Source organism: Furipterus horrens, unplaced genomic scaffold (assembly GCF_987537825.1).
Source record: "Furipterus horrens unplaced genomic scaffold, mFurHor1.1.pri manual_scaffold_2, whole genome shotgun sequence".
NCBI classification, from domain to species: domain Eukaryota; kingdom Metazoa; phylum Chordata; class Mammalia; order Chiroptera; family Furipteridae; genus Furipterus; species Furipterus horrens.
The window spans coordinates 10,935,766-10,949,214 of NW_028327172.1; the positions used below are offsets into that span (position 1 = coordinate 10,935,766).

General features: G+C 38.7%; 2 protein-coding genes across 2 annotated transcripts; both read right to left on the reverse strand.

The window, feature by feature from the left end:
* Positions 1 to 206: 206 nt before the first annotated feature.
* On the reverse strand, positions 207 to 1,181 carry LOC150017851 (olfactory receptor 4C15-like). Its single transcript, XM_090267258.1, has one exon. It carries the CDS (start codon positions 1,176 to 1,178, stop codon positions 207 to 209), a length of 972 nt encoding a protein of 323 aa, XP_090123384.1. The 5' UTR covers positions 1,179 to 1,181.
* A 10,063-nt stretch (positions 1,182 to 11,244) lies between these two features.
* LOC150017852 (olfactory receptor 4C3D-like) lies at positions 11,245 to 12,195 on the reverse strand. Its single transcript, XM_090267259.1, is given in 1 exon segment — positions 11,245 to 12,195. A coding segment is annotated over 1 exon segment (951 nt).
* Positions 12,196 to 13,449: the final 1,254 nt, after the last annotated feature.

The window sequence follows — 13,449 nt, forward strand, 5'->3', positions numbered from 1 at the left end:
GGCTCCTCCAAGACAGAAACTTCTGCCAAGCTGGCTTCAATGCCACGTACAGTTTATTGGCCCTTCGGTGAGCAGAGGTACTTTTGAGAGTGCCGAAGCCAGGGAAGACTTAGGGACCCTGGAGCACTCAAATTCTTCATTGCTGGAAATACGTTCAGCAGCTCCAATGTGTCTTAGAACACATCCTGAGTGTAGATCCCATCAGATCAGTCTCGTCTTTCATTAAAAACCACCATTATTCTGTTCCACACTTTCCTCATGGCATTTTTCACTTCCTTATTCCTGATGGTGTAAATCAAAGGGTTGAGCAATGGTGTGAGGATGGTGTAAAATATTGCCACCATTTTGTCAAAGGAGAAGGTGGATGGAGGTCGGGCATACACAAATATGCACGGGACAAAGAACAACACCACAACAGCGATGTGAGATCCGCAAGTGGAGAGAGCTTTCCTCTGCCCTTCCGTACTGTGGGTTCTCAGTGAGAACAAGATGAAACCATAAGAGACAAGCAACAAACAGAAGATTATGATGCAGATAAACCCACTGTTGGCCACCACCAAAAAGCCAAAGATGTGAGTGTCAGTGCAGGCCAGCTCTAGTAATGGGTTCAAGTCACATATGAAGTGATCAATGACATTGGGGCCACAGAAGGGCAGCTGGAAAGTAAAGAGAATTTGTATTGTGGAATGCAGGAAGCCCCCCGTCCAGGCCACCCCCATCAGAATGCCGCAGAGCCTCCAGTTCATGATAGAAGAATAATGCAAGGGCTTGCAGATAGCCACATAGCGGTCATAGGCCATGACTGTGAGGATAAACACCTCCACCCCAGCAAAGAAGTGTCCAGCAAAGAGCTGGGTCATGCAGCCTTCAAAAGATATGGTCTTCCTGTCATAGAGAGAGTCCGCAATCACCTTCGGGGTGATGACAGTGGAGTAGCAGGCATCCAGGAAAGACAGGAAAGCCAAGAAGAAGTACATGGGGGAGCCCAGGAGTGCTGGGCTGCTGCTGATGGTCACCACAATTAGCAAGTTGCCCCCGACAGTTGCAATGTAGCTGAACAAAAATATAACAAATACTGTTTTCTGAACGTTTGGATTCTCTGAAAGCCCCAAGAGGATGAACTCGGTTACAAAGCTTTGGTTTTGCATGATTTCCAAGGAGAAGCTAAATGCTACCATAGCGAGCACATAAAACCTGCAATTATGAGAAAAAGAAAAAGTCACCTGGACCAGTTTATGACACCATCATATCACAGTCATCAACAAGTTGGTGCATCCATGTGAAAAGCTGATCCTGTGCTTCTGTCGTAAGTGAGAGCACAAAATTAGAAATTTGTTGAAGGTGGTAGTGGGAGGTCAGGCAGAATTCAGGAGAAGATAAATTATAAAATACTTTAAATGGCCAGAGCCTCATATATAGGAGAAATATTCACATATGGTAGGGATGAGACATAGTTTTTTATCTCAACTGCTAGCTCTGATCATTTAGTAGTGATTTCCCGGAGTGAATTGTTGAGGAGGATTTGGAAGCCACATCTGCACTGACGACAGAGAACTGTAATTTATTGGTCATTCCTGCCATTAATATGGAATAGGAGTGGAGTGACTTACATGTCACCACTGATCAGGAGACTACCTTATCTAGAAAGAGAAGAAGAAATAATCCCTAGTTTAAGAGTCTCTTGAAAATCATAGCTACTTAACCAATTGTTTTTAACTCTGAACTGAATTGGGCCTTTAAGATGAATTAATCCATTCCCTACAAAAAAGAAAGCTCTATGGAAAAGTGCCTAGCTCTATATTAGCAGGTGACAAGTATACACATGCTGAGTTGGGTTCTTTCTACATTCATTTAAAAGAAGAACAGATGGCCTTGGCTGGTGTGGCTCAGTGGATTGAGTGTTGTTCTGCAAACCAGAGGGTTGCTGGTTCAATTCCCAGTCAGGGCACATGCCTGGGTTATGGATCAGGTTCTCAGCTGGGGGCTCATGAGAGGCAACCACACACAGGTGTTCTTTCCCTCTCTTTCTCCCTCCCTTCCCCTCTCTCTAAAAATAAATAAATAAAATCTTTACAAAGAAGACTTGTCTTAAAAAATAAGAACAGGTATTTATGAAAATGATAATGCCTACTTAGGAGTATTGCCAGAATGACTGCATTAAATAATGTAAACAAAGCAACTGTTTAAGAACTAGCCCTAAAAAACAGTCCATGTTGTATCTTATTATTCCTGTTTTACTGGAAGACAATCCATGCTTAAGGAAAAAAAGTCATATAACATGCTGGATCTGGAATTTAAACACAGAATCCCTGGCTCCAACACTTAAGTATTCCTAATGAGCTCAGAGAAAGGAGCAGAGCTGGCTTTCTCCTGTCTCTATCCACCTGTAGAAATCAAAGCCTTCTAACTTTTTTTGCTCATGTTTGAAGGAGGCTCCTTGATGAAAGACACAGAACGAGTGATGGAGATTCATGAAGTAATGGTCCAATCACTGCAGATACAAAATGGTAACAACCACATAGGTAAGGACTAGAAACAGTATGTTGAATATAGCTAGAGTCTTGAGACTTTTTAAATTATGTATTAATTGTTTATACTATGGGGCCCAATCTGATATTGTACAACTTGCCATTTATATGACTTCATTGTAAACTAAGGATGTTCCTATATAACCCACTTGCTCATCTCACAGGACTATGGTGAGTGTCAAGTTGGCGAAATGTAAAACTTGCTTATGATAAATGCCCTCGGTAATTTTAGTCACTATTCTCTCACTTACCAGCCAGTCACCTTATCCATGAGTCATCCAGATAATTACTCCAACTTCTGACTGTTTTCCATAGCTAGACAATAGTTTCCAAGAATGATTGTGTCCTCAATTGTACATATAACAGAAATTTACTTGTCAAATGTGTGTATATATACATATAATCTATTAAGTAGGTGAATAAAATAATAAAGAGGTTTACTGTGAGAAATAAAATAATCTGATTTTCATGAAAACCACATAGAGCTAACAAAAACAATTTACAATAAAGATAGGATTGTGTATGCTAATATGCATCTTTATGCTCACTTTAAATAATCATTTGCATTACATTCCCAGGGTACCAGACATTCTTAAACACAGCCTGCACTATGAACACCATATTCAACTACAAGTTGTCACCAAGAAAACAAGAGTATAAAATAAACCCTATAAGATCATTGGGTCAGTCAATGAACATTTATTAAAAAAATAAAGGATATCAGTAAGGGAAGGGTTTAGTCAAGGAACGTGTATAAATGACTCATGGACATGGACAACGGGGCGGGATATGATTGCGGGAGAGGGGGTGGGCTGGGTGGGGGAGAGAAATGGGGGAAAAATGGGACAACTGTAATTGAAAAACCAAAAAGAAAAGAAAAGAAAAAAGAAAGGATATCAATATATGATCCAGCAGTTAGCAGCTTATCAGCAATGAACATAGTGGGGATATATTCTTTCAGATTAGTGTTTTAGGTTTATTCAAGTTCCCAGAAGTGGAATCACTGGTCAAAAGGCAGTTCCATTTTTAGTTTTTTGAGGAAATTCCATACTGTTCTCCACAGCGGCTGCACCAGTCTGCATCCCCACCGACAGCGCAGTAGAGTTCCCTTTTCTCTACATCCTCACCAGCACTAGTGGTACATTTACCCAATGGAATACCACTTGGCCCTGAAAAAAGAAGGAAATCTTACCCTTTATGGCAACATGATTGGGTCTGGGGAGCATTACGCTAAGTGAAACAAGCCAATCAGGGAAAGACGAGTACCATACGGTTTCACTCATATGTGGAATCTAATGGAAAAAATGAATGAATAAGCAAAATGGAGACAGACTCAGAGAACAAGCTGACGGTTGTTCTCTATGAGTGGGGGATGCTGGGTGGGGGTAGTGAGGGGATTGAGCAAAAAAGAAAAAGAAGAGAGAAAAACTCAGGGACATGGACAAGAATATGGTGATTGCCAGGGCGAGGGAAGGTAGGGGGAGGTGGAAGAGGGGATGAGGGGGTAAATGGTGATGAACAGAGACTTGTCTAGAGGTGGTGATCGCACAATGCACCATACAGAGGATGGGTTGTAGAACTGTGTACCTGAACTATATAGTTCTGTTAACCAGTGTCACTCCAATAAATTCAATAAAAAGGAAAAAATCATATTAATTCTAAAGTTGTAAACTACTGGATTGATGTAATCTTTTCAGAAACATTATAGCAAATATTTCCAGGATTATAAACATGTTTCTATTCTTTCTTTTTTTTTAAGAACTCAATCCTAAGACGTTTTTCTAAAAGTGAAGTGAGGTAGTGTAAGTTTTGCAATGGAAAATGATGCATATCTTTTAGGACAGTAAAAATTTAGAAATATCTAAAACATTCAATAATAGGAAGGAGTTTATGTAAATCAGGCTACTAGTAAATAATATGAAGACATGGATGGTGAGGCATGTTTACAATATATTAAATGAGAGAATAAAAGTTATAATTCTGCTTGTTTGCAGAAACATTTTAATATAATTTTAAAATATAGAAGAGAACATATGAAAATAGCAGGCTTACTTTAATATATGTCTTGATATAATTGAGTTAACATTAAAAATTAAGCTTAAAACCCATCATACCACATTTTCCTTTATCCAAGCAGTTAAAAACAAAGGAGATGGGCTTTGAGTATAATTTTATTATCTCCTGTATAATTAATCTCTATGGGTGAAACTAACATTTTAACATAACACAGAGTCTTATAGTACAAATTGTAAGCTAATGTAAATCTTGCATAAATAGCCATGTCATTGGCCCAGGCTTTCCCAACCTCTATACTCACTTTGAAATCAGTTTGAAGTTTATATACTACTATAGGAAGCAGCTGATTCTGTTCATATTTTTCCTAGAAGATTCCAAGGTCTTTTCTTTCTTCATAGTCATACATTTTAATATACTGGAGCTGCACCAGGGATTGCCCTGGGCCCCTCCCAGCCATCAACTGTGGGCTTGAGGCCATCTCTTGGGGTTGTGGCCTTGGGAATTTACCTCCCCCCCACATCCCCAATGCCCACTATTTCTTTCTCATCCATTTTGGCAGCAAATTAATTCTAGCATCAGTTGTTCCAAAAATAATAGAAATTCCTGTTTCAACTTCAAAGTGAATATAATATTCAGAACTGGATGAGGAATTAGTAGTAAGGTTGTCATAAGTAGTATTTCATAATTATATTTTAAATGACCTGTATGTGCATATCAGTCACATTTGCATGTATTTTTCTAAATAAATGGTTATTACAAATTAAAAGAATATATTAAAACCCCATTCTAACTACTCTCCTTGTTATGTTCCTTAAGTCCACTGTATTTTATTCAGATCCAGGATTATTCTTTACTTTAGTATAGAAGATTTATTCTCTATCTAGCTAAGCATGTTCATTTTTCTGACAGTCTGGGAAATGTTCTCTTCAGAATTCAGATCTGTTTCTATTCTTTCCCTATTCCTCTGATGTCCCTAAATGTCTCAACGAGTACACCCTTACTATTTCTTGAATTTGAAAATAAATAAATAACCTTTCCCTGTTTCCACCTGTGTGCTTCCTGAAAGATGCCTGAACCTTCTTTTTTTCTATTGCCCTGGTGATTTTGCCCATTTTTTTAAATTAAAATTATTTATTTATTTATTTGTTTGTTTATTTTTAGAGAGAGGGCAAAGGAGAAAGAGAGGGAGAGAAACACCACTGTGTGGTTGCCTCTCACTTGCGCCCCCAACTGGGAACCTGATGTGCAACCTAGTCATGTGCCCTGACTGGGAATCGAACCAGCGACACTTGGTTCGCAGGCCAACGCTCAGTCCACTGAGCCACAGCGGCCAGGGCTGGATTTTGTCCATTTTAAGAAAGAGACAGAGCCACAGTCACTCGCACTAAAGCCTTTAAGTTCAGCCATTTGACTATTCCTGAACAATTCCGATACAGAAATCTGATGCTATTTATGACATCAAATGCACATGGGGAAAATTAAGTGACCATGTTTAAAATCAGAAGATTTTGTTCTGTGACTTGACTGAGACACTCTTTTCTACTTTCAACATCCTTCTGTGTGCCTTTGCTGGGGTTTTATCGTGGGAATATTGGTGCAGTATTATGCCAATAATTGTGAATGGTAAACAGCACTTGAATTATCATGCTCCTACATCAGTATTTTTTAAAACAACCTCAGAAAATTCCACTTTTTAATCTAAAACTCCAGGATGGTACAGCAGGCAGCACACCCAAGGGCTCATAAGGGTCATGTGGTGCAAGGGCTCACAGAGGGCCATGTAGCGGTCATGGGCCATCAAAATGAGAAGGGTGACCCTCGCATTACCAAAGAAATGCCCTATAAAATGCAGCCTTTGAGGAGATGGCCGTGTTCACAGGGAAGGAGTCCACGATCATCTTGAGGGCAATGATGGACAAGTAGGTGATATCCCTGAGGGACAAGGAAATAAGGAAAAAATACATAGGTGATCTCAGACTCTGACTTGTGATCATGGTCACGACAATGAGAAGATTCCCCCACATTGTGGACACACACATGATTAGAAACACAGCAGAGAGTAGTTTCCACAGGTCTGGATTCTTTGTAATGCACAAAAGAATGAATTCAGTCACATTGTTGGGATTTTCCATTTATTATGGGCTGATGTAAGCATATGGCTCTGAGCTAGGAAACCTACAAAAATAAATTTATTTTTAATTAGCCATCACTGAGCGTGTTGACATTTTTACACTCTATCTCACACCCACCCTACTGACCTATATTTTTCTTCAACCATTGAAACAGTAACCAACTGCTAACGACTATAACCTGGCAATAGCTCAATCTTACTGACCCCCCAGCAATATCTCCCACCAGTGCTTCACTGCCTTTCTGTTTTGCTGCTTGATGCTTAAGACACTTAGAAGACCCTGCTTCATCATTCTGGTGCGTACACACAACTGGAAATATGAAAGAGTCAACATGGAGTAAGGAAACCCTTGATCATTAGTAGACAGGATGAATGGTAACCAGCTTAACACAATCTTGGGATAAGTTTCTTTCTTTCCCTATTTCACAATCCCCTTTTGCTGTCTCCATTCTGAATTCTCAAATAAACTGCCTACATATAAGCCTACGTATGCAATATATTTCACAGATTATAACTGGTGAATAACATGTTTGACCACACACCCCTGGAAGTCTCCTGAGAAGAAAATCTCTCCCTTTTACCAGATATTATGCTCATAAGTGATGGACCAACCTGTGCACTTTGAAATTTTCCAAAGTTACTCCATGTTCTTACCTAACCACTTAGATATGGGTTAGGGCAGTGTTTCTTGATCTAATTTTCATTTTCAAAGAAAGAACAGGGTTCCCAAAATAAGAGAAGAAGCCTCAAGGACAATCTTCAAAATGTGGCCAGTAATCAGTTCTGTACTTCAACATTTTCACATCATACTAGCAAGTAGTACTGCGAAGTGGGATGACTAGAGGAGGCAGAGTCTAAAAGACTTCACTTTGTTGCTTAGCTGCATTGAGTCTCAGTTTTTTCTGTATAAAATGGAGTAAAGACCTAGCTAATAAAATTTGTTTCCACATTAAGAAAGTTAAAAGTGTATAAAGAATGTAACAAAATGTTGTCTCATAGTTGGCCTTGAACAATAGTTAGCTTGCTCCCCTCACTTAATATTTCCACTGAATTAAAAGTCCATATAAATAAAATTACCCTTACACAACAGATCCAAACATCGTTTATGTTATTAATTCTTAGGATAAAACATACTTGCTTCCTTACATGTTATCTTGTCAAAAATAATAAGATTGACAGTTGATCCTCATGAGAAAATCTTGATGGTGAGTGCAAACTGACATCTTGACATCCTTTAAAACTGTTCACACACCAGCAAAACTCCATCCACTGAGAATGTCAAACCACCATACATTTCCTCCTCCGCTTCTTACACCTTGCAAGCATGCTGTTGACCATTTATAATTTGTGCCTCATTAATGTTCTCACTTGTCCGCTGAGTACTTGGTATGGCCCATAAGACACAATCATTGGCTGTAGTTTCCCTCTTCAAACACTCCTCTTTGTCTTAAAGTGGAAACATCTACTCAGTACTTCTCCTATTCTTACCTCTGGCTTACTCTCACCTCCTAAACATGTATCATTTTGTTTAGATTCTGCAGAACTGTTGTTTACCATCAACTGCAAACTTGACCGTTTTCAGTAGATTGTTGATTATATTCTCTTCCAGACCTAGACTTTGTGGGAAAAGGTTCTATTTCTTATTAACTTAACAGGCAGACATAAGCTAGAACACACAGTTACCCCAAAGAACAGATGTATTATGCTCTGACATTACTGTATAGTCAAATTATGGAAAAGATAGCTCCAGATGACCCGTGGGTTTGAGAAAGGTTTATTCGTGAAAAGTAACATGAGACAGAATGTCATAGTGAGAGTCTTTGCTTTATAAAGTGTATGCAGTAATGTAGGGTGACCTGGTATTTTCCATGTACAGAGGGATATTGTTCCCGAAATATATTGCTACACGTGAGATAAGGCTACAGAAAAATTGACATTAACTTTCTTGAAGGATAAAGTAAATCAGTAAGACTGCTGATAAATGTTATCTATTAACATAAATGTACCATAGGCAAGTGTGTTTTGTTTGAAAGACAGTAGGACTGAGATTTGGAAGACATGGATTCAAATTTTGTAGCTGAAACTCTTAGCTGCATGAATTGAGGCAAGTAAATGAGCAAACCTCCCTTGACTTCAGCTTGCTTCTCCATAAAATGAGGATAGTAATATTGAAACTGTCAAGTTAGTACATGGGTAAATCACATCACTGACCTGAATATGCCTGACTTATGATAAGGCATTTATTTAATGTAAATATATGTATCATACCTCCAGAGCAACAGCTTGGGAACCTAACCATATGCTTTTTTGTTGAGATTAAATAAAAGAATGTTTACCTTTGTTGCTTCAAATAGCTCCTTGAGTCTTTGAAAGGAAAAAGCAAAAAAAAACTTCTTTTATATACAAGAAAAACTATGAACCATAAGGATATTTAAGAAAATAGGACCAAATTAAAATCTGAGTAATTTCAGATTTGCTGGCTTACTTTTGTGCCAAGAAAAACTAAAGATAGGTTATGAATTATTATTTCTTCCTTGTGTGGGGGTCTTTCTTTATGCTTTTGGTAGATACATAGTGCCAAAAAAGGAAAAAAATGGCAGTGATTTCTCATTCTTCAACTATCCCCTTCCCCGTATATTCTAAGAATTTCTATCTTCTGCAAAAATAAAAGAATCCTGAGATCAAGTCCTATGGAAAAGCCAATTTTATCCAAAGAATGTATGTATGAAGAATTTAGAAATGTAGCAGTGAGACTCTGTAGGAAAACATACTCTAGAATCATAACACTAATAATTTATCACTGTTCTTTTCCATTGCATATTCTGCATCTATGCACATGAACATTGAGGCTACAGTAAATTACACTAAAAGTTATCAAAAACATGGATCAGAGACTTAAATGTAAGCCATGACACCATAACAGTCCTAGAGGAAATTTTCAGATATTCCACGTAGCAATATTTTCACTGATATATCCTCCTAGGGCAAGGGAAATAAAGGAAAAAATAAACAAATGGGACTACCTCAAACTAAAGAGTTTCTGCTCAGCAAAAGAAAACATCAGCAAGATGAAAAGGAAACCAACTATATGGGAAAACATATTTGCCAATGATACCTCAGACAAGGGATTGATCTCCAAAATATATAAAGAGCTTATACGACTCAACATCAAGAAAACAGACAACCCAATTAAAAAATGGGCAAAGAACCTGAACAAACAGTTCTCCGAAGAGGACATACAAAAGGTCCATAGACACATAAAAAAAATGTTCAACATCACTAGCCATCAGAGAGATGCAAATAAAAACCACAATGAGATACCACTTCACACCAGTCAGAATGGCCATCATCAACAAATCAACGAACAACAAGTGCTGGCGAGGATGTGGAGAAATGAGAACCCTGGTGCATTGCTGGTGGGAATGCAGACTGGTACAGCCACTATGGAAAACAGTTTGGAATTTCCTCAAAAAACTAAAAATGGAACTGCCTTTTGATCCAGAAATTCCATTGCTAAGATTATACCTGAAGAATCCTGAAACCCCTATTCAAAAGAACTTATGCACCCCTATGTTCATAGCAGCCCTGTTTACAATAGCTAAGTGCTGGAAACAGCCTAAGTGCCCATCTGTAGATGAGTGGATCAAAAAACTGTGGCGCATTTACACAATGGAGTCCTATGTAACAGAGAGAAAGAAGGAACTCTTACCATTTGCAACAACATGGATGGAACTGAGGCTATTATGCTTAGTGAAATAAGCCAGACAGCAAAATACAAATACTATATGATATCACCTAATACAGGAAACTAATGAACAACACAAACAAACAAGTAAAATAGAATCAGAGGTATGTAAACAAGGAGAAAACTAACAGTTACCGGGGGGTGGGCGGGGAGAGGGAGAGAAGGGGAGAAGTAGGGGAAGGGTCTAGTTAAAGAGCTAGTATAAATGACCCATGGACATGGACAATGGGGTAGGGATTGACTATGGAAGAAGGGGTGGGTGGGTTGAGGGGAGCAATGGGGGGAAAAGTGGGACAACTGTAATAGAAAAACAATACAAATTTTTTAAGTAGTTAAGAAATGGAAAGAAAAGTTATCAAAAACCTAATAATCTCTAGGACCATCCATGCTGTCACAAAAGGTGAGAGTTCCTTCCTTTTTATAGCCAAGTAGTATTCCATTGTGTAAATATACCACAGCTTTTTTATCTACTTATCTACTAATGGACATTTGGGCTATTTCCAGATCTTGGCTGTTGTAAGTAGCGCTGCTATGAACATAGGGTGCATATATTCTTTCAAATCCTGATGGCCTGAGGGAAGGGGGTGAGGGCTGGGTGGAGGTGGGCAAAGAGAAAAAAATGAGGGGCAATTATAATACTGTAAACAATAAAAATATAGTTTAAAAAAATATATCAAAAGTACCTAACAAAAAGATTAGCCATTAGTAAGTTAATGTTAATAAATGTTAGTTTCTGGGCCTTTTTTTCTACCAATGAGCTGCAAAATTTGTTAATTTTTTTCACAGTTTACAATAGATATAATCCTACCTATTTATATACATCGTCATGTTCTCGGCATTTGAACAACCGAAGTTACTCTCTTCTTCAACATAATCTTCACGGCATTTTTTACCTCTGTGTTTCTCACTGTTTAAATGATAGGATTAAACATGGGAGTTAGGATTGCAAAGAACACAGTCACCAACTTGTCCACAGGGTAGGTGACCACAGGACGCATGTAGGTGAATATGCAAGGCACAAAAAAGAGTACAACTACGACAAAGTGGGAGCCAAATGTAGAGAGGGCTTTGTGCCGTCCTTCAGAGCCATGGGATTTCAGAGAGCTCAGAATGACTATGTAGGAGAGGAGCAGCATGGAAAAAATAAGCAAGCACATGGCCCCACTATTGGCTGCCACTATCATTCCGAGCCTATAGGTGTCGCTGCAGGCAAGTTTCAGCAGTGGGAAGAGATCACACATGAAGTGGTCAATGACATTGGGACCACAGAAGGGCAAGTTGACCATGAAAAGAATCTGTATAGTGGCATGCAGTATCCCTCCAATCCAGACCACCAACACCAGAAAGTGGCAGATCCCCTGTCTCATGATGGTCATGTAGTGAAGGGGCTTGCAGATGGCCACGTAGCGGTCATAGGCCATGACAATGAGAAGAATGATCTCTGATCCTCCCAGGAAGTGCTCCACAAATAGCTGAGTCAGGCAGCTGCCCAAGGAGATGGTTCTCCTCTGGTATAAGAGGTCGATGATCATTTTGGGGGTGGTGACAGAGGTGTAGGAGGCATCTATGAAGGACAAGCAAGTGAGAAAGAAGTACATGGGAGCTGAAAGCATGGGGCTGAGAGAGATGGTAATGACAATGAGCAGATTGATCAGCACAGTAAATAAGAAAATAAACAAAAAGACAATGAAGAGTATTTTCTGCAATTGTGGATTCTGTGTGAGTCCCAAGAGAATAAACTCAGTCACATTGTTGGGATGTGTGAGATGATCCATTTAGGAAGTAACGCTTTCTTGGGGCCTACATTACCTAAAAAGAGATAAAGAATGATACCTGTTAATAATGAAGGATTGTCATGCGAATTTCATAGTACAGAAATAGGACAGTTACTGTAACTGTGGAACATGTCATTGGCACCCCTAACCCCACTAATTGTTTCAATTCTTTCTCATTTCCTCCATATGCTTTCCTTCTCTTCAAATACCTAGTACCTACCTGTCACCTAAAAAAATATCAGTAGGGTAACATTTGGTGTGTAATTTACCAAGAAAATACTGGCCTCTATACAAGAGATCCTTCTCTCCTTCTGGTTCCAATTTCATGTGACTTTGCTAAGTCCATTCAGTGCCCTGTGCTTCCCAGTCTTGCTCTGTGTCTGTACAAATTGTAACTCTCAGATGTATTTTGTAAACTGTAAAGTGCTGTACGCAAGAGGAGTTATTCCCTCTTCCAGAATTTATAGTTGAACCCCTAGCTCTAACTGTGGGGAGAAAGATATGGTGAGCAAGCATCTGTAAATGTAAGTGGTTGGAAGATATACCCTCCCAGGTACCGTCCATCACACATATTCTATTCATGTGCATTCCCTCGCTGGACCTAGCACAGTGCCTGGAATGATGTCTGCAGTGTTTGGCACATATTGGGTGATGAATAAATGGTCGGTAAATTGCCACCTTTTCTCATCTTCATATGTAAGAATAAGCCTGCTCCCCCAGCCCCTAAACCTAGGTATTCAAGTGCTCTCATCGTCCCACTTTGGTTATCATTACTCTCTACTTTATGAGAAACATAAATATAAGCCTTTTCAAAGAGAGCTGAGTTCTAGTTTAATAGTTTCTGACACATTTTATAAAGTATGAAAATATTAATTACCTCTAGGAAGAAGTATATTGCTGAGTCATTTTACCTTTGAGATAATTATAGTGTTTGTTAATTAATTTTTATTCTTTTAAACTGTTCTACATACAATTTTAACATAGTAATATTCAATAAATTTACAACTTCAGTAGACTGGGATAAAAAACGACCCTCCGACAGGCACTCAGTACATGAGGATTTGTCAAGCAAAACAAGCCCGTATTTTCAAAGTTTTAGAAACATAGAAATTTAATGTAGAGAAGAGAAACTGTCTGCTAGATAAGGCAGATAAAGTATTATACATATATACATTCACAACCACATATATTGAGTACTTACTGTAAGTACCTAATACACATTTACTCATTCAACAAATACTTATTGGACTATTT

Bases quoted from the DNA above. Each gene is read 5' to 3' on its own strand.
- LOC150017851 (XM_090267258.1), bottom strand. From the start codon at position 1,178: ATGGTAGCATTTAGCTTCTCCTTGGAAATCATGCAAAACCAAAGCTTT.